Genomic DNA, 21,033 nt, shown 5'->3' on the forward strand with positions numbered 1-21,033 from the left:
AAAGCTCTCATGCTGTTTGGAAATGCACTAAACAAAAGGGAGATGTGCCATGGGGTAGAACCTGTTATTCATGTAGAGTTATCTTTGTTCACATAACCAGTCCTCTTGGAGTTCCTCCTCATGGTTCCCATGACTGCTCATTGCAGTGTGTGCACTGACAGTGGCAGAGAAGAGCTTGGACAGGAACAGGCTCAAACATCCCAGGACCCACTGGCAATTCTGCCTTGGAAACTCTGGATATTGGAATGGAAGGGAAGCAGCTCTATTGTTGTTGGAAAGTGGAATGTGTGTGAGGGATGGAAACAAGAGTAATCTTCTTATTTTTGTTTCCATGGGGGAAATAAAAAAATGAAGTGATAATTCCCAAAAAAATTCCTTCTCCGGAATAGAAAAGACAGAAGAATGTGAGGATGCTGCTGGTAAACAAGGCTATGTTCAAGTAAGAAGGGGTGCAAGCAGCTCTACTGTATATTTTGAGAAATGTAAAAGATGGATCCTAATAGCTCTTTTTGTATCACACTAATTCAACATGGAGCTGAGCTGCCAGCTCATCCAAGACTGTGAGCCAAGACTGTGCTAATGGCTTGGAGCACGGTGATTGCTTTCTGTAGTTAACAGTGCTCAGTAGACATCATATCATACCTCTCCAGACACAGACTGGAATGTGACAGAGCTTCAGGTCACCAGATTTCATGCCATGCCAGCCTTCTGCTTAGGAAAACCACACTTCCATAAGCAGAGAATAGGTTGTGTCCCCTTCACCCAGATGCAGACACTCTCCCTTGCATTGTGGATGCTGCACAGCAGCTATTAAATCAGCTCAGCCCTGCTCCCAGGCTTACCTTCTAGAAGAAATGGAGATTGTTAAGTGAAAAGCCCTAAGCTTGTAGGATGTAGCAGTTTAAAATACAGAAAAGAGTGTAATTCTACCTTCATAAGTAAATGCAAGTCAGAGTACTTTGAATAGAACAAAAATAATTTTAAGCAGGGCTTAGCCTGCTGCTCAGGATGAAGCTATTTACCACAGTTCTGCATGAAGCCCTGACAAAGCTGGGTAGAGACTTCTAAATTCCTGCTTTTCCTCTGACTCTCAATGGTGTAACTTTTTTACCATTAAGGTAAAAAAAGGCTCCTGGAGGAATTTATTTGGCTGTTACCCATGCTAGCACTTTGGCTCTCTGTCAGCAACAAGCAATGAAAGCACATGACCACGTGTCCTTTCAGAGGAGAATGGAGCTTATTTCCTTCTTCTGAGCTCATGACATTCTGCATTGTGGGCTTTCATTTTGGGTCCATTTTCCAGCTTCTTGTGGCCATACTAGGAATTCAGTGGGAATCCTAAGGCCATGCTTGTAGTGTCCCAGTTTGCTTGGCAAATTCTCAGGTATTGAAAAGGCTGTGCTGTGTGCTAGGAAGGCTGCTTGCAGCTCTTTGCCTGGAGCAATTGGTTTGTGGTAATGGAAATAAGATAATGTCTGGTCCAGGACCTGGGGAATGTCTGTAAGCAGTGGATAGCATTGAGTGGCAATTAGTAGAATTAGTGTCACTGGGAGCAGTTAGATGTGCTCAGTGTTTGTGTGAACAGGTGCACTCAAGCCTGCATGTGTGATTGAGTGGTCAGGCAAGGAAGATATTGGTAGAACTGTCATCACAGTGGGTAAACAGGATGAAACCACCTCAGCTGTTTTCTCTGAGAGGTGCCCAGACTATGCATCTAACAGATTTTGTCTACTGCATATATTATTGCCTGTGTATCTCTATAAACAAGGTTATCCTGTTTAATTTTTTCTTCCATTTCACTTTCTGTGATAGAGGGTACATTTCTGCTGGATCCCCTGTTATGCTATCATGCTTGTTAGAATCTTTCAGTTTTCTGTACTAGGCTGAGCTCAGGCTTTAGAGGAGAACAGATTAGTTTCAAAGCTGCTAATGCCCCAATCTCAGTGATCACAGCTTGTCCACTGTTGCTGCTGCTAATGCTGCAGAAATGAGAAGCTCACAGAGCCTGGCAGAAATCCTGCTGGCAGTCTGATTACTCATTGCTGAAGTGTTCCCTGGAGGAAGATGATGGATATTAAAAAGAAAAAAACAACAAAATAAAAAAAACTGTGAGGTCACAGATTTTGGCTTGTTACAGGAGAGAGGCTCTGATGAAAGCCTTGAAGAATGCAGGAGATCTTTGTATGTTCCTATAAGAGGGAACAGATTCTGGTCCAGAACTAGGTTTGTTCATACTTCTTTAAGTTGTTGGTACTACTGGCAGTTGTCAGACTTAATCTGTTGGTCCCAATATCACCAAGTATACTTCAGATATGCTTTGATCAGCAAGCATCTGTGATTTTTTATATAAAAGTAAATGTAGTTCAGCCAGAAGCACAGGTTTATGACATCTGCTTTTTAGGAAAGAAAATTGATAAACTGGAAAGTTTGAACACTTAGATAGCTGTAGTCCTGGAACCAGAGATCTCAGTTTTACTTTGAAAGATAAAAACTGGCTGATAAGTTGCTCACCAAGTGTAATAGTTACACAGGAACAAACAGGCTCCTCCAGCAGAAAAGATGAGAGTAGCAAAGTGTTTGGTATTGAAGCTGCAGAAATGGAAAAAAAAAATCTATAGTGAGACAAATTCATTGCTAAAGCAATTTACCTAAAGACTCTGTGGGATCTTCCATCTCTGGCTGTTGCTCATCCAGGATAATGTGCCTGGCAAACAGGCAGATAATAGGTCGAACAATAATTCATTCATAAAAGTTGTACAGCCCTTTTGTTGCACAGGAAGAAAAGCTGCATGGTCACAGTAGTCCCTTCTGCCATGACCTACAGACCAGTAGTGCTGCTGTCCTCCAGGACTATTGTCTATTATCTCCAGCACAACAGCCAGTGCAGTGTTGTCTTTTCCTCTGATGCCATTCAGTGTATTAGGAGAAGAGGTGGGGTGGACTTTGTAATAGCCCTAGATTGTGGAACTATTTCTGCCCTCTGTATCCCAGGTTTCTATGGTGGCTTTTTTTTGCTGCTTAATCTTTAGTACCATTTTGCTATGTGTCATAACATTTTCACTGAGGAAAACATTAGGTTTGAGCAGCATTCCAGCTTCCCTCTGAGCCATGACAGAAACTGTAAGAATAAGCAGATGTTAGATGGATAACTGTTCTAGAAACTGCTGACTGAATGCTTTCAGTTGGACAGCAGAGCCAATTTTTAATTTTTTTTTTTGTGGCCTTGGGGATCATTTCTGGGTAGGCAAAAGTGTGTTACACTTGATTCTGGTGCTGCTCTTACCAGACTACACTGAACAAGTCACTGGAGTCCAGCTGTTGCTCAGAGAGCAACTTACCTATCTCCGCATTGCTTTACACATCTCACTTGGCTTTTTTGGATGCCTGCATTGCTTGTGCTACACAGATAGGATGGGAAAATTGCACAGCCTGAGCAGATACCCATGCCTGAATAGATGGGTCATTGGTTCACAGATCTTTCTTATATGATGTATTCAGACATGACTCATTTTATGTAAGACAGTATTGCAGCGTTGCATGGAGCTTCTCCTTGGAATGGAGTATGGCTCTTGGCTCTTTCAGGATAAGTGTTTTGCTTTGTCTAGTACTTTGTAAGCATTTTGATGGTTCCCCCTTGCAGATAGTCAGCTTGTACGTGCACAGACATGCACAGCTTCAATGTGGATTTGAATGCATGTGAAGGAAGGGGCTGAGGAAAAGGCATTTGCTGAGAGGTGCTGTGCTGCAGCATACTGTGAAGCACAAATTTGCCTCTATTAATATAAAACGCCTTTGTAATAACTGTATGCATCTCCCTGGTGGATAATCTGAACTTTTGCTACCCTAGTGTGCTAGAAAGGATGCTAACTAATATAATTGAAGCATGCCCATAGAGAGATATCTTCTTCTACTCAGCATAGCTTAGACATTGGTAAATCTTGTCTTTGCAGCACTCACAGCCATGAATTTTGGGTTTGTGTTGTCTGAGGAAGTGCACAAGGACAAACCTTGCAGAGTGCCTCAGAGCCAGGCAGTGCAGTATAAGGTTTTGTGGGCTGAGCAGCTCCCTGGACAGACCTTGTTTCCTGGCTCAGGTAGAATTCATCTGCACTTAGCATGCCAACCCCACATGAGACAGCAGAATTACACCTGTGCTGGGAGGAGGTGCTGCTGTGGCTGGGTGGCTTTCAGGGCTCACACCAGCCTGCCTTGGTGTGCATCCTGTGCTCCCTGCAGGGCATCCTGTGTTCACCTGGCATGTTCACTGGGCTGGGAGGAGTTCCATTTGGGGACCAAGGTGTGAGTTATCTCTGTGGCCCATTTTGCCCTGTATCCTTCAGTGCCCCTATGTATTCCTGGCTGGGAACATCCTACATGTTCTCAGCTAGCCTCACTCTCCTATGGTGGTAGGTTTGTGAGTAGCATCTCATTTATTGTGAATTGTGTTTGTGTGAGTGTGTGTCCAGTGGAGTCCCATGTGTGCAACACTTCCTGCTGTGCATTGGGGAACATGAGAATCCCATTAAGCTGGGTGTAAGGTTTCCTACCTTCCATCAGCTCAGTGAACTGCACCAGGCTCAGCTGTCTTGGATGTGTAAAGGTTAATGGTTGCCCTTCTTTCTGCAAAAATTTTATCAGTGCTCTTTTGCTTTCTAACTTGTATATTTTGCTGTGCAAAAGTTTAGGTACCTGATTATTTTTGGGCTCACATAAAGACAAAGACATTAATCTTCAGGTGGCTTCTTTCAGAGGATGGTTATTTCAAAATGATGCTTTGTCTGCTGTAAAATAATGTAAGCTGGATTATTTTCTACTATTTCTCTCATAGCCCATTGGACTGTGCTGTGGATTTGTTTGGCTATTGCTACTCATTCTGTAATTATTGTTCATATTTGGATTAGGGTCCAATGTAATACTTGGATTAAATGGTTCCTACCTGATTTATGTTGTTGTTTCTTTGGTATCACAGGTTTTGAGAGAAGTTTTATGTGTTGAAATTGATTAACTTCCTTCAGTCTATGAAGTGTACTTGCAGTAAAGCAGGATTAGCCCTTTTTCGGATGAAGCTCTAAATATTTAATGCTTGTTCCTGTGAGAATGAATTTGAGCATTGCATTAGATAGCAAAGAAAACAAAAAATAAAGGGAAATTGGATTTCTCAAAGAGATTTTGTAGCAGTGATATGCTGGAGAAGTTAGATCACTCTGGAGTCCTGATTGTTTCATCATCACTAGTTTTTTTATTCTGCCTAAAATACATTAAATGAGCAGTCCTAGAAATAGAACAGCTGTCTGCAATGCTGGAGCACTTTTCTCTGAGGAGCAGTATCACCTTTGGCTTTGGCTTATAGCATGGGTTTTTTGTCCACTACATCAGTTCCTCTTGCAGTCACTGTGACCTCTGAATGTTCCCAGTTGTATTTCAGAATATAGCAGCAGCTGTCACATTAGGTTGGATGTCCTTACTGATACAGAGTTGAGAGCATGCCTTCTTGTCTCTCTTTCTGTTTTGAAGTTTGCTGACTGTATTAGTCTGCATTTGTGTATGTTTTCATCAGGTGCGATTCTGTGTTCCTTCCATCCACCATGGCCACTTTGAGCCATTTTGTTATGAAAAGAAATACACTGAGATATGTTTTATTTCAATGTATTGATGTTCACTACCAGATTGTATTGGCCCAGTGCAGGAAGAAACAGATGTGATTCCAGTCCTTTTTCTCTGCAGCATATTGTTTACTCATTTTTGTTTAAATAATAGGTGTTCTGATTTATAATGCAGCATCTAAACACACACACTAGTCTTGTGTTAATCCCACATTACTTCATCTCTGACTGTCAAACATAAACATTTCATGCTTTTCAGATACACAATCAAAAGGAAAGAGAGAGCTATGGAGTAGCTGGGCTCCAGATGAGTCAAAGCATGTCATTACTTTACAGTTTTGTATTTAATCTTGTTCACTGTCAGTCAAAAAAAACAGAAAAAAACTTTCTCTAGCCAGTGTGTACTTACTACATAATATTTAAATTCAGAAAGATTCTTTTTGTTTGATGATTTCTCATGATCTACATGTCATCAAAATATTTGGGTTCTGTCTTTTATTAATGAAAAATCAGACTTGGCAACTCAGCTTTAATTTTCAAACAGTTTCTTATCTAGAACAGTAATACAAGGCATCAACAAGCTGAAAAAGGTATCAGAATGTCATTCTCCCTTTTAAGTGTCTACTGTTTAATTAGACAGACAAAGAGAGCAAAAGAAGGTGGATTCTGGTCTCTATTTCACCTGTACAGGAAGGTTGGATTATTGTAGTAGATGACTTTTAATATTCCATACATCATATTTCCTATCTTCTCTTTAGCTGCAGAAAACACCTCACAGACATTAGCAAAACCATGTTTCTATAGGATCTGCTGAAACCACAGCCAACAGAACTGTATTGCCTCAGGCTTAGCTACTTTTTCATTAAGTAAATGCATTTGACAGGTTCTGTGCAATGATGCTCTTTCATCACTGCCACTCAGCCTTGAATTACCAGCATTTCATTGTGTTACCACATCCAGAAATGACAGGGATCCTTCTTCACTTGTTCCAGGACAAGTGGGCCTGTGATGTATTGCCTCAGGAGCAGCAGCTGTAACAGTTATTAGTGGTGGATTGCTTTCTTTATGGTGCTTTTTCCTTAGATCAATTTATATGTACAAAATGCTTTCTAAATGGCTGCTTTAGTGGCATACTTATTTCATAAATGGGCTGAGCCAAAGGGAAGTACAGAACAATGTAAAGAATCTAAGGGAACTACAGGAAAGACTGAGGGAAAATAACTATTTCATGGCACTCTTTGCTTGCATGGTGTTTTATTCAGACAAAGAGGGATTGTAGCCCTAGGAACTGTTGTGTACTCATTCACAGAGTCAAGAGAAGTTTTCTGCTTGGTGGCTGGAGATAAACAGGATACCCTCTTGGATGCTGTGTTGCCACTCTGTTTCAGTGGCTTTGGGCTTGGTATGGGGTGTGCACCATTACATGGTAGGACAGAAATTAATAACACCCAGCTGTTACATTTTTTTCCATTTAATTTACCACAGCTCCATTGTCAGGGTTGCTTGGCACACGTTTCATTTTACAGTTTCCAGCAGACTTAGAGGCCAAATGGTGCCTTAAGCCGTTTTGACCTGAATGGTGATGTTTTCTGTGAAGCAGTGACAGTGTCAACTTCCTCCCCTGGCCTGGGGGATCCCTGGTTGTCTCTGCTGTCTTTAGCCTAGGAACTCTACTGCTTTTTAAAGTGATGCTGCAATCTCTCACACTTCCAACATCACCCTGTTTGAAGGATAGCAATGGGTGACTGTGTTGGGCTGTTTGCACATCACATGAATCCTTGCCCTGCATAGGTTAGGATGCAAAAATGACAGATTTTTTACATTGTTTTCTCTCCTTTTCTCCCTGCACAAGAAGAACCACAATCCTTCTCCTTTACATTCAATTAATATTTAATCCTAGATAGCTAAAGCCTTTCCCTGCCAGTTTTTTTGGTGGTTTGATTTCGGTTTTTTTTTCAGTCCATAAACAGAAGCAGACACCTTAGGGACTGATATTTGGCAGTTGCTTTCAAGTGTCTGTATATCTGACCTAGAAAGTAGGGAGTGTTTTTCACTGTGTGCCAGTTACAAAGTCTGAATGGTCCATATTAATTAGAATCATCTGCAATCCTTTTAGCATGTGAGCCTCTGGCATCATTAAGGATTTTCATGCTTTCCTTCCTAAAGGATTGATAGAGTTCAGTCCTCCAGATCTTTGATTATTTTTCTCATTAGCAAACATCTCCATGCTATAAATCAAAGGAGAAGGAAAGTTTGCCATTCCCAGGGTGCTTATAAAATGCCTTGGAAACCTGAGCCCCAGCTGCATCTAGAAGAAAATAATATTAATATATAAAGCCCCACTTAACCATTTAGGTTATCAGCCCAGCTACAGTTAGTTCTCTTTAGTTATTTACAGGCATATCATCATATATTTAGTCAGACAGTCAGATGATTTTAGGGACTAAAACACTAATCCTCTTAAAACAAAACAACTTACTTGCTAAGGCCAGCTGAGCTTAACAGTTCTCTTGCACTGAATTTCATCTTGATTTAATTTAATTGTGTAAGATCACGTCCTATGTTAAACTGTTTAACATAGTTAAACTCATACAGTTAGTGCATATTGATGCTTTCTACTTCTCTAGCCTATTAAAAGGATTTAGGAAATTTCCATTCACAATTTTATTTTATTTGGAAAAATTAAAAGATTCAATGAGTAACTATTTCAGTAATGCAATTTTTAGGATTTTTCTTCAAATATGTTAAGTGGGAATTGCTGCCTCTGGTGACATATTGCTGGTTTTTTTTAAATTTATTTTTTCCCCCAAGGAGTTTTGGAACAGTCTAAGTAGGTCATATACAATTTTCCATAAACAGAACCTATGAAAATAATGGTTTTCCATGTAGTACTGATTTTGATTCATAAATTTTAGATGCACTTATTAACTTTAATAGTTCAAACTAAAAAAAAAAAAAAAATTCTGAGCTGATTTCTTAGATGTCAGATCATTGGGTCATGAAAACTTTTGACATTTTGATGTTAATATGAAAAATTTTTAATAACTCTTATACAATGAGTTCTTGTTGCAACCCTAATTGCAGCAAAAAAATCTCATCCCCTTTTGGAATGATTTTGCTTTTTCTACCACAAAATAAATTGCATTAAGGAAGAGAAACACTAGCTCTTCTTCCAGCTAGTAGTTACTGGACTTTAGTGCCAAAGCAAAATGGAAAATTTGCTGAAATCTTTTGCCTTCTTTTTCCCCTGAATAATACCAGACCTAAAAGTTGTAGGTTCCAACCTTCGTGTTACCTCTTTGATTCCTCTGAAAGGTTGTGGATTGCCTTGCCTAGACTTGACTGTTAAATATGATTTTGTCTTTTATGCAACTGTACCCAAATCCCCTTGAAGTTTATAAGAAAACTTTCCTCATATGCATATCCATGGGGTCTGGATCAAAGACCCCTAATGTGAGTACTGCAGTTCCTTTCAAGCATTTGCACAAGCTGATAGCATATAAAACTTCTCCTGCCAAGTTCTTTCTTTGCATTTGTGATCCTTTGAGTTGTGTTTTGCTGCACAGAATTACTCTTGGTATGAAAACCAAGACAAAAATAATGTTTGAAAAAAAGAATTTTCAGGGTTTGCTAAGGGAATAAAACAACTTGTGACTTGCTCCCAAACCTGTTTTTTATTACTGCACTTTTAAAATGATCGTTTTGGTATCTGGCACTCTGAGTAAATCTGTGTCAGTTCTAACTATTTGACCTCCTGTCCTCACAGATCCAGCTGCTGCCCATAGTGCCCCTCCTGATAAACCAGCATAAATTTGCAGACTAAGATTTCTGTAGCTAGAGAATATAAAGTGTGAGTATGATATTACCAGGAGATCTGTAGTGTAGACTTGAATCATAGGACAGACTTCAAATATAGCAGATAAGTTCAGCAGATTGGATGAATTAAATTTCTGATTTAATTGGTGGAATTCTGTGAAATGGGAATCAGCAAGGTGTTGGTCCTGTGATATGTCCTTATCATTGCAGGCTTGCCAGAATTGTTCATCCTGATTTAAAAGTCAAATGGAATTTGAAAACTATTAAATCCGTTCTGCATCATAGCCTTGATTCAAGAAGAATTTTGAAATATACATGTGATTTAAATATTATTTGTATGTTATTTTTCATAAATATACCTTAGAAAAAGGAGTGTTTTAAACTCATGCCATTCTGAAAAGGGCTGTTATGGTAGGCAGGCAGCTAAAAGACAGTGCTCTGCTCTCAGGGAGGTCAGAGTTGCTCTTTTTATTGGTGAAGACTGGAAGTCAGAGGTGTCAGCCTGCTTGGAAGTGTAAATGCAAACCCAAGCAAAACCTTCTGGCTGTGCTCCAGTAGCAGTGCCAAACTCCTTGTCTCTGAATGTATTTTATTTTATGATTAGCAGCAGCAGCCCAGCTCTAAGCACAAGAACACACAGGGAGGTCAGAGCAGCACACGAGCACAAGTGAGCATCGTGTTGAGAGGCACAAATCCTCCCTAACTGCCCATTGCCATCTTGTCATAGAGTGCTTCAGAAAACAAGCAGCACAAGGAAGGTATTTTCTTTTTGCCAATCCTTTCAAAGTGGAACAGATCTGCAAAACAGGGCACAGATGGCAGCAGAATAGTGGCTTAGATGCAAACCATCCATTGAGGCAAGTGGTACTTTTCCATCTCTGACTAGTAGCTTCTTTTTTTAAATATAGTTTTGGAGACAAATTTCAAAAGTACAAAAGATATCAGAAAATAAAAATCACAGTGAAGAGAATTAAAATTATAAAAATGTAGAGTGAAAGGAATAAAAAGAAATGGCTTATGTGTACAAACATATTTTAACATCTGCAGTAATTTCTCATTAACAGTTTCTTTGTTCAGATTTTCTATTTAATCAGCAGCAAGTTAGGAGCTTTGGACAAACTCACACAACAAACTAGGTAGAACTCTTTAAAGTAGCTAAATAATTATTTAGCCTTAAATTCATTCTGGCAATACTCAGACTTTTTTTTTTTTTTTTTTAAAAAGGGTCTAGATATATGATAGATTACACATTGAAACTGCAAATACTACTGGATTGCAATTTACTGACAATATTTGGTCATACCTCATATTTTAAAAATGCATGTATTCACATCTTAGCATTTAGCATTTTATTCTGTTGTTGATTTGAAAGAGGCTTCTTATCTCACAGTTGTTATGCCCAGTATTTTTTAAGGTTGTATGAATTGGGTCTAACATGTTTTTCAGTGTGCCATCAGTATGAAGGTGCAAAGTTCCTAATGTAAGCAATTCTGAATATTTTGGACATTGTAATCCAGGGTTAAAATTATGATTTTAAACATGAGGCTCCTCCTTACATCAAAGTCAGAAGCAAGAATTGTGTTCTCTGCAGTTTGGGGCTTATTGGTTAGCTTCTTTTTCCTAATTGATTTATTTTGCTAGCTGCATTTGAATTTAGAAGAAAAGAAAGCATGAAGGAGACTGAAGCCTGCAGGCTGTCAAGTAGCAGCTGATTGCTTTGTTATCTAATTCTCAGCAGATCCAAGTGAGTGAACAGTAAAGATACCAACCTCCTCTAATACCTACTCACAATTGGAGTCTGAGTTGGGTGCTTGGAAGTGCTGCATGGAGCAACCTCCTGCCTTTCTCTTTGTATGGACAGAGTCCATGGTAATATTTCACTGGTGGAGCCCTTAATTTAGGTGCCTGAAGATTGTGTAAATACTCCCTGCAACATCAGGGTTGCCTTCCACAGATGGGGAGGATGGGGCTGGTCACCATCACATCATTTTAGAAATATTGCTCTGCTAAGCAAAGTTGCCTTGAGACTTCCTACAGGATAGGTGAGTCCATATGTTCTGGGTGAGTCCCACCTTCATTTCTGGTCTCTTTGTTTCAGTTTAGCAACAGTCAATGCTCTGCTTAGTGGATTGGCCTTTAATCACTGTAAAACCCTGGCAGAGCCTAATCTGTGGAGTCATGGCACAGTCTGCCACTGAATTTTAGGGTTAGGAGGGCATTGCTATTTCCCATATGAAGGGTTATTTTGGGACACTGTTGTTGCTGCAAGGGGAGATGCTGTTTTGGGGCCTGTCAGATCTAATGGTGTTTCATTAAGGACACATATAGATATCTGAGTTCAGGAGATACCTCGGGTCTCAGAGCACTGTCAGTGCAGTTTCCTCCTGGTCTGGAGAGCACAACAGCTCTTGGTGACAGGAGATGCCAGAATATGGTGTTTGCTTTCCTCCAGTTCTGCTTTGAATGTGTGATTTGCAATGCTGCAAAGAGGTTTCTGCCCTGCAAGAAGCCCCTGGGAAAGCAGAATTTGCTGTTATTCCTGTGAGGAGCCTTTTATTCAAAAGCATGGATTTTCAGGCCTGGCTGCTCTTGACCCGGGAAGGGAAGAGGGGGAGAAAAGAAGTCATGCAAAACACATGTTCTGCAGCATCAGCAACAGATGAGGGAGGATTTGATTGTGGCTGCAGGGTAGCCAAGTCAGAACTAAGCTGTCAGTATGTTGCATATGAAAAGTGTTGGATTGCAGCACTTACCCAGAGCCAAGTTCTACTGTGATATGACCTTGATTGCAGATATTAAATATCATTTTATGATGGCAGATTATTAAGTGTATGTATTGGAACTGAAGCCTTTTGTGTTTCATACACTACTGCTAAGGCCAGACCCAAAGTTTCTTAAATCAGCTGAGAAGTTCTCATGGATTCCAGAAAGTTTTAGATGTCAGAATCAATGCTTCATCAATGCATTCTGATGTTGGGAATTTTCCAAAAGGTTTCAAGTGTTTTGTTTTATTTTTAGTTTATTTATTTTAGTCTTTTCCATATTTTTAATCCACATAATTGACATTATGCAATCAGAATAAAATCTTCTGGAGGTAAGGTTATGCTAAGCATTGTAACATATGGCAGTGCCTGCTTTTTTCCATGGTAATAATAATAATGTTACAGAAAAAGGAATGCTTCTATTCAAATTCCTCCCACCTTAAATTTTGCAACAGTTCTCTGACCTTTTAGAACTGTTCTCTGAATATCTTCCTAATGCTTTGGACTTGAATTCAGAAGAGATATGTGTTGTTTGACCATCCAATCATTTAGTAAATGTATGACATCTGGGCCTCTTCCTCCTGTTGGTTTCTTTCTTCAGGTTATTAAAATATGATGTGTCAAAGTTATCTGTTACTTCTTCAGTAGTAAGAGCTGAAATAGCACCAGTATTAATACTATCCTAAATTTAAGAAAAAAAAATAGGTTATTGAGATGCCTATTTAAAGAGAGTGAAAGCAGATCAGTTTAAAGAGAAATAATAACACTTGTACCTTGTCTTCTTAGTGCAGCTAACAGCCCTTATTCCCTTTGTTGCTTTACAACAATCTGATATTTAGTAATACAGCTTTTTGCCCCCCAGTGAGCCAGAGTCAGCTGTTGTGCACTGAACGTGTAAAAGGGGGATGGACCATGACACTGGGCTATTGTTTGCCCCTGTGTGGGAGACTGATAGAGCACCCTGCTCTGAAACAATGTTGGGTAGAACTGATTAAAATAGTGTCAGTGCTATTGGGGTGGGGGAAACTGATCTGGCTTAGCCCTGACTGTGCTGTTCAGTGAGTTTCTAGGGGTGCTTGCCATGACTGTGTCAGTCCCTTCACCCATGGGAGGGTGGACTGGGAGCACTTCTTTTACCTGCTTGGTCTAATTCTCCTCTCTTTTCCCCATAAAAATGCTAACTAAAAGGTTTTGCATCTCTTCTACATAGACTTGTGCCAAAATCCATTGAATCCATTTAGAGGAACCTTGACCCACTTGTGCTCTCTGAAAGGTCCAGGGTGGGAACACCTCAGCCTGGTGCTGACTCCTAGGCCATGCACTTGTCCTCAGGGTCTGTGACATTCCTTCTCCACCTCTGTCTCTGGGTGACTTGAGTCAAGCCATTGCAGTTTTCTCTTATGAAGAAGCTAGAAAGAAAAAAAGAATAACAGCACCTAATCCTTTTACTCATGAAGAAGCATCTGGGGGAGGAACTCATGCACTAGTTGGAAAAAGATTGGCAACTGCTTTTCTGCTGAGATCAAGTGGCATTTTAAAATCACCTCTGAGGAGTGTCCAGAGGAGAACAAGTGTAATTGTGATGCTCATCCATATGATCAAGGGATGCAATGGCTGTTCATCACAAACAGATTAGCTTTTATTTTCTAGTCAGGATGACAGCACAGGCTATTCAACATCATTTTTGGGTTGCTAAACCTCAAAGAATCTATTCCTTTCTTTTTTAATGTTATTGCCATGGAAACTGGCTAAATTACAGGTCCAGATTACATCTTCACTGTTCACTCATTTTCATTTTGATCTGATGACATTCTTCAGGTGCCAGGAAGAGACAAAGAACAAATCAACAGTGTTCCTTGAAACAGTCACTCCCTGTGCTCTCCAGCCTCTATTACCTGAGTGTAGCCACTTGTTTTATATCTCCCAGGGCAAGAAACTTGAAACATGAGGATTTGTTAGCTGCAGCCTCATTTTCTGTGATAGCATTGCTTGGCCAAGCTGGAGAGGACAATTCAGCAGATTGCTTCCTCATCTATTTCTCACACCTATGCAAGTGGTAACACAGCAATGCACAGTGGAGCACAAATCTGGGAAATGCTTTGCAGATGCATTAAAGCTGTTGAAAACAGGTATAATTAGAAGTCAAGGAGAATTGCTATTAAAAGTAGGTATCAGTGTCCAGAGTGGTGAAGGCTGTATGTGAGATCCCTGTTAATAAATACTAAAGGGAAGAACATTTCTATACATGTCTGCATGTGATGGTCCAAACCACAAGTGTTGCTCTTCTCATAATTTTTGGGATTTGATGCTGTCTTGAGTATGGGAGATCGGTAATTAATTTTTTTTTCAACATTTTTATCTGGGTACCATGTAAAGGTGACACTTGTCACCTGGCCAGGATTCCTGGAGGTGGAACATAGGCACCATACTTCTAGAGACCTGTTGCAAGCTCTTGCTTTAATCAGATTATAATGGTGTTCTTTCTGATGGATAGCCTTCATCTCCCTACAAATCCTGTAGGTTTGAAAGTGAATGTTGGGAGGAGGAAACTGAAATGAGTTGCATGTATATTCTTTTAAGAGTTTGGAAAACCTGAATATGAATGTATAAGTAGCCCCTAGGCAGCAGTAAAATTAGAAACTGGTTCTTATATAGCAAGTCCTAATATATGCAACTGACCTTAGAGACATTACAAGAGTAATCTTCACACAGATAGCATTTTTAGTGGAGTATCTATAATGCATTAGTCATTGATGCCTTTGCCTTGCATCAGGCATTCAGATCTTATATACATTTTCCACTGTACTTACACTGCAGTCAAGTTACAAGGGAAAAATCTGCTCTTTATTTCTGTATTATTTTATTTTTGACCTTTTGTAATACAGTTTAATTTTGGAGAAGCTTTTCTTTGTCAGTATAAAGTCTTTTATCCTGATAAATGTTGCTATAGATCATAAGAAGTTGAGGGAAATGAGTGCCCTTCTGTTGCATGAGAAAGGAGATTTGCATTACAGTTTTTAATTATTTTTGTATGCACAAGGTGTTGAGATTGATTGTTTTCATTCTGGAATTCTATGACAAGAGTGCAGCACATGCCTTTATCTCTCCAGAGAGTGAGTTAAAATTCGTAATAGAATGGGTGAGTTTAGTAAGGACAGGAGGTAGAATAATTATTTGGCCTTAACATGTCTATTTCTGAACTAATTCAGTACCTTGTTAGTTTATATCAGTGATTCATTGGCAGAAGTTGCTATTGTTGCAGTAAGACTTGGGTATATTTACCACAGCTGGCAGGTTTTGGCTAAACCTGATAATAATGTTTTATGATCTCTATATCCTCAGCATTTGTATTCAAAAGAAATTAGGGGGGTTTTTGTCAACTGTCTTTACCCAGGATGTCTTCATGAAGACTTGCTTGCTTAGTGAAGGAGCACTTTCCTTGGCTCTAGCCTCTGCTGGTAATAGCAGTGCATAATCTGGTATTCATACTGCAGGAAAAAGTGCTCAGGAGCCAGTAGTGTGCTCCTGATTCTGTCATGGATTCCAGCAGTTTTCTTGCATATAAGATGTGGCTCCCTGAGTGTGGAAAAATAAAATAAAATTAAGAGACAGGGAAGGAGCAGGTGTTTTTGAAATGTTGGCCTCGATATGTCAGTTTTTGCATTTCTAAATTGGAGGATTCTGAATATTTCACAAGACTCTTTGAAGGCTCTGTGAGTGTTGGCAAGGTGTTTTAGAGCTGATTTCATGGCAAACTGCACTGCAGTGCAAGGGGCAACATCTTCACTTCAGACCACACCTGGAACATTTGTACATTTGGTGACAGCCTCATCTGACAGCAGTCCACAAGAGATTGTCATAGACCTGATTCTCTCAGATGTACTTTTGCCCTCTTTCCCAGGAATTTTATCAGGAGGAAAAGAAGAGGAGTTTGTTTCTTTGTCCCAGATACCCTCAGAGTATGTCAGAGCTGGTGTCAGTGTGCCATTTGCTATCATATGCACTGTGTGATGTTCCTGCCCAGAGCAGTGCTGTACAGGATGGATTATTGTCTGACTCAGGAGTGTGTGAAGGGGTAAACTCTTCAGTGGAGTTCATGGCAAGTGCTCAGTCCACCTTATCATGAAAACATAAATAAATAGTGTCTGCAGATTTTACAAATCACTATGAATCCATCGACCTAAGTTAAGGAGTTAGACTTTTTCAGGAAAAAGAAAAAGAAAACCAACCCCATGTTTCATTAATCAATATGCAACAGAAAATCCAGCTTCTTTCCTCTGTTTATCAATAATATGTAATTTCAGTAAATTGCCTGCCCTGTCTCAGTTTGACATACAAACCCTCTTTGACATATGGTGGCTGTGGCTTGCACCTGGAGGTTGAATGTACTACATAGAGCATGTAACTAAGAGATGGGGTTCTGTTCATCCTTTCAGTTAATTCTGTGTGTTCTTTTTTTCCCTCCCCTTCGTGCTGCACGGCTGATTACCACCCTAGGACCTTGCAATGGGACACAGACCCCTCAGTGCTGCAACTCCAGTCTGACTCTGAACTTGGGTATATGTCAGCTCTTTTTGTTATCCTTTCTTTGCAAGAATTATGTTGAAAATGCTTCCTAGTTGAGCTGGTTGTATGTGATTTTCATTTGCTTTTTTGACTCAAAAAGACCATAATTTAAGTTTCCTTTTTTTTTTTTTTTAGTTTCATAAATAAGAAGCTTCACCAAAGTCATCTTTGTGGGAAAAAAACCCCAGCTATTTAAACCAGCTTATGAGAAGATAAATTGCTATTTTTGTTGCCTGAAACACAATACAAATAACTATTTCATTTCAGATGAAATGTTATTATTGTGGCAGATATGTGCATGTATAGTTACATCGATCTTGTTTGTATCTGTAGGTTCAGACTGTTCTCTCTGAATCCTTTGCAAGATACTTTCCCATCTCCTTTCTGCCTGCAATAGTTGCACTGTTCCCACATGCAGTAACAATGTCCCCTTGTCCCTTGGGAGCTGTGTATGTGCTTAAAATTCTGCACGTAAGGCTGATCTTAGTCCAAGAATAATTGCCATCTTAGTTGAGTTCAGGCCTATGAAGCTTTTAAAAAATTGTCATTTAGCTAAATTTGATATTTGATGGTTTGGGATGGAACTTCTTTACCCCATACAAGTTAAAACAAAATTTAAATAATGTACAAATGTTTGCCTGCAGAGGTATTTAGGATAACCTGTTCTTCTAAAAGGGTGGGTAGCAGTACCTCAAGTTCTTCAGAGCATGAGTCATAGAAGAAAACAAGTCACTACTCTGAAAAATTTGCTCTACCAATGAACAGGGTTGCCTGTTTTGAGTCTCCAGGCAAGTGCCTTGTGCTTTGACTTCATGTGCTGCTTCATTCACCATTCTGTAAGGAAAACAACAGCTTCCCTTCAGCTGCTGAGTGACAGTGCTCCCAGCTGCAGTTAGGTGTGTTAGGTCTATTCACCAGGAAAGATCCAGAAAAAAGGTATCCAGAGAGCTTTCCAAACAGAAATACTTCTCCATATCTATAACTCCTAGGAATGTTTGTAGTTTACACATGAATGTGTCTTCAAATAGGTCACACTTCTACAACTTTACCTGGGCTATACCAAAAAGATAGATTTTTTTTTTTAAGCTTTTTTAACCTAAAGACACCAGCTGATTTTTTTGCAGAAGTTTGGATTAAAAGATGAGAACTCCTAGGATCAAGTTTTATCAAATAGCTGTGCAAGGCAAGTTCCTTTATCTGACTCATGAAAAGATAACTCTGTATGTAGCTATTCAATCATTTACTAGTGGTCAGTGCAAAGACAGAAAAGAAGCATGCCAAAGAGCAAATCCACAGGGATAAATTTTAATGGAAGTCCTACCTCTTTTGAAAGAAAACTGTCTTCAAACCCAAGGCAGAGTTAAACTCTCCTCTGGTGTCCTGAGATTAGAGCAAAAAAACCTCAACAAAGCCAAAGCAAAAGAAATCCCACAGTCAGCAATTAAATGATGTGTGTCACAAAACACTTCCAGTAGGTACATCTTTCTTATGATACCTATGGACAGAAGAATTAGTTTTAGTGTGTGGGTTTCAGTCACTCTCCTCCTACTGACTTCTGGCAGTTTGGAAAGGAATCCTTCAACACTTATGTGCTCTCTAAGATGAATATCCATTGTGTTTATGAGAATTATGAGCACCTCGGATGAAAAATGGGGATGGGAAAACAATAAACCATTTATTGTTGCCCTGAAAAGAACTAAAGACTAGAATATTACAGCACATATTTGGTAGAGTCCAGATATTGAAAGGATGCTCCAGTTGTTCCTGAGTGCTTGGGACCAAAGGCTAGGCCCACTTTTGGAAGCATGAGAACAATTAGAGGTGGCTTGACAAAGGCAAATAGCAATAAACAGATCACAATCCTTCAGATGAGGAAGGATCTCCTAGTCTTCACCAGTAATTACAGGATATGGGTGGCACAAGGCATTTGCACAGGCACCAGCCTGTACAAACTGCTGGATTTGAAGTGTTGTGGATGAAGAATTCCATGCATTGTCTCAGCACAGCTCACTTCTGGGACACAGTGGGCAAAGAGGTTCTATTAACTAGCAGTTAAATCAGCTCTCCTTTAGGGTCAGGTTCCCCATCCTCAGGCACTCCTGGAGATACAGAGTGACCTCATGTGAAAATGTTTTAGAATTCGGGGAGGTTCTAATTAGGTCCAGATTAGACACATGATTAATTAGGAATTATACTTAACCAAGAACACGCTCAAGAGAGGCTCTCAATGCAAAGGATTAAGGACCTCAGTAAGTGGCAAGAGTAGCCTGGGGCAGCAGGGGACTGGATACACAGGGAAGTCAAACTGACCAAGTAGGCAACAGAGATTGTACATCTGGTGCTGATGTACAGAGGTGGAAAAAGCTGATGTACTGGGAGGGGAAAAGCATGTGACAATTTGCTGGAGTGAGATATTTATTAAAGATTGAATTCACACATACAATAGGTTAAAGCAGCTACAAAATGTAAAACTAATAAAATTTTACTAGCTGAAAAAACTTTTCTGCCACCAATAAAGAGGTAAAAGCTTTTCTGTAGAAATTGTAGTTTTTGTTCATATTGGCAAAGTCAGAGATAGTTGTCAGGAGGGAGACTTCTTCATTTTTCTTCTTTGAAAGGAGGAGAGACTCAGAGCTACACTAAGTGTTTCTGCTCTAGTGGTTTGTTGCACAATACAGCTGATTTGTACTGATTACCTGCTGAATGTAATTGCAGTCAGCTTAATAAAAAGCCAGACAGTAAAACAGATTAGAAAAAAATATAGCTGATGCAGCTGAAAAATTCAGTAGGTGTTATCCAATGATGACAGTTTCCTTTTTAGACTCCTGTTTCCTTTCAGATATCAGTCCTAATTGAATACCTAAACCACTGTAAATTAATTAGCTCAAGACTCCTGTGACTTCTGTTCTTCTGATAGTCTGGAAAACGAAGAGGATATGGATAATGTGTAATTATTTTCTGCCTTTCCAAATTCCAAGTTATCTTCTTTAATGTGGCAAGTTGAGAAACTTGTGTACAGGAGTTCATTTCCCCATAAATACACAAGCATGCTCACACTTGTTGGTTTAGGTAACTGGCCTTATTTAGTTCATTTTTTTATTGTGTTTGAATTATTTCTCTGCTGAAAGTTGACATTTTTTCTGGTAAAACACTTCCAAGTAACCATTTTCATATTATTCACTCTCTACCAACAGTCAAATAATATTCAGGACATAAATTGATTTATTCCCCCACTGCTGAGAGAACTGTGCACAACTATGAGTGTTCACAACCATGCTCAGATGTCTCTCTACTTTTTCCCTTACCCACCTACAGTTAGTTTGCTTCACAGATTTATTTCATATGATTTATTTGAATTAATGGAAGTGGACAAAATAGAAGACTATACTTTCTCTGCTCCAGTTCCAGTGTTCTAGCTCTCATCCAGCCCTTGCATTAGGACTCCACTTATCATAAACCTACTTCAGTGCCACCATTAACAATTTCTGTGGAAGGGAAAGAATGTCCCTCTTTATGGCAATTACCCCCTTGGCTGTTAAAGACTGTTATTGTTCCCAGCTGAACATTTGGCAGTCTAATCCATCCTGGTTTAAACCCACTGTACCCTTTCCATAACTGTGTTTCCCAGGCTGAGGATGAATTCCTTTGAGCAGACAGAACATCATAATAATGATGGTATGAAAGAGAATTTTGTTGCATGTTAATAGGGACACAAGCAGGCCATTTCTCTCTCCCATCTGCAGTCCCTCTCAGCAGCATGATCTAGAGGTTCAACAACTGCACTTTATTACAATAAATGGTTCCCAGGTTAATTTTCTTCACTGCAATGAAATACTTCTCATGCATACTGTGTTGTGTTTTGTCTTAACAAACACTGAAGTATCTTTATCCTGTTCATAACAGCAAACATTTGTTCCTGCTGCTGATTTCCATTTCACATGACTGACCTTTTGATGTTGTGTATTCCACCTTAGACGCAGACTGCACAAGCTGGGGGTGTCAAAGATTACCCAGGTGGATTTCTTACCTCGGGAGGTGGTATCCTACTCCAAGGAGACACAGACACCTCTGGCCACACATCAGTCTGAAGGTAAGGTTTATGTCTTCTTTAAAAAAAAAAAATAGGAAATTTGCATCTGAGATAAAGAATGTAATAAAAATAATAGTAAGTCATAACATAGCTGCTTATCATGTATTTTCTGCAAGCCAGCTATTGTTTATGTGATTAATGGCTGTTCTGATGAGAATAATTTAAAAAACCACTTTAAATGCAGGTGGAACCAAAC

The 21,033-nt window shown here is 39.5% G+C and overlaps 2 protein-coding genes across 16 annotated transcripts in view; one reads left to right on the top strand and one right to left on the bottom strand.

Annotated features, from left to right (window-relative positions):
* The window catches only part of SGCE (sarcoglycan epsilon), a 452,776-nt gene that overhangs the window by 317,042 nt on the left and 114,701 nt on the right, over window positions 1-21,033 (bottom strand). The gene's annotated exons all lie outside the window — the stretch shown is intronic.
* Window positions 1-21,033, top strand: part of DYNC1I1 (dynein cytoplasmic 1 intermediate chain 1) — a 182,582-nt gene that overhangs the window by 21,949 nt on the left and 139,600 nt on the right. For all 4 annotated transcript variants that reach the window (XM_079301007.1, XM_079301009.1, XM_079301010.1 and 1 more), the window contains exons 5-6: window positions 16,679-16,738; window positions 20,722-20,837. In XM_079301007.1, coding sequence (XP_079157133.1) covers window positions 16,679-16,738; window positions 20,722-20,837 — 176 coding nt within the window. The remainder of the gene's footprint in view (window positions 1-16,678; window positions 16,739-20,721; window positions 20,838-21,033) is intronic.

This window comes from Erithacus rubecula (assembly GCF_903797595.1).
Source record: "Erithacus rubecula genome assembly, chromosome: 3".
In the NCBI taxonomy this organism is placed as follows: Eukaryota; Metazoa; Chordata; class Aves; order Passeriformes; family Muscicapidae; genus Erithacus; species Erithacus rubecula.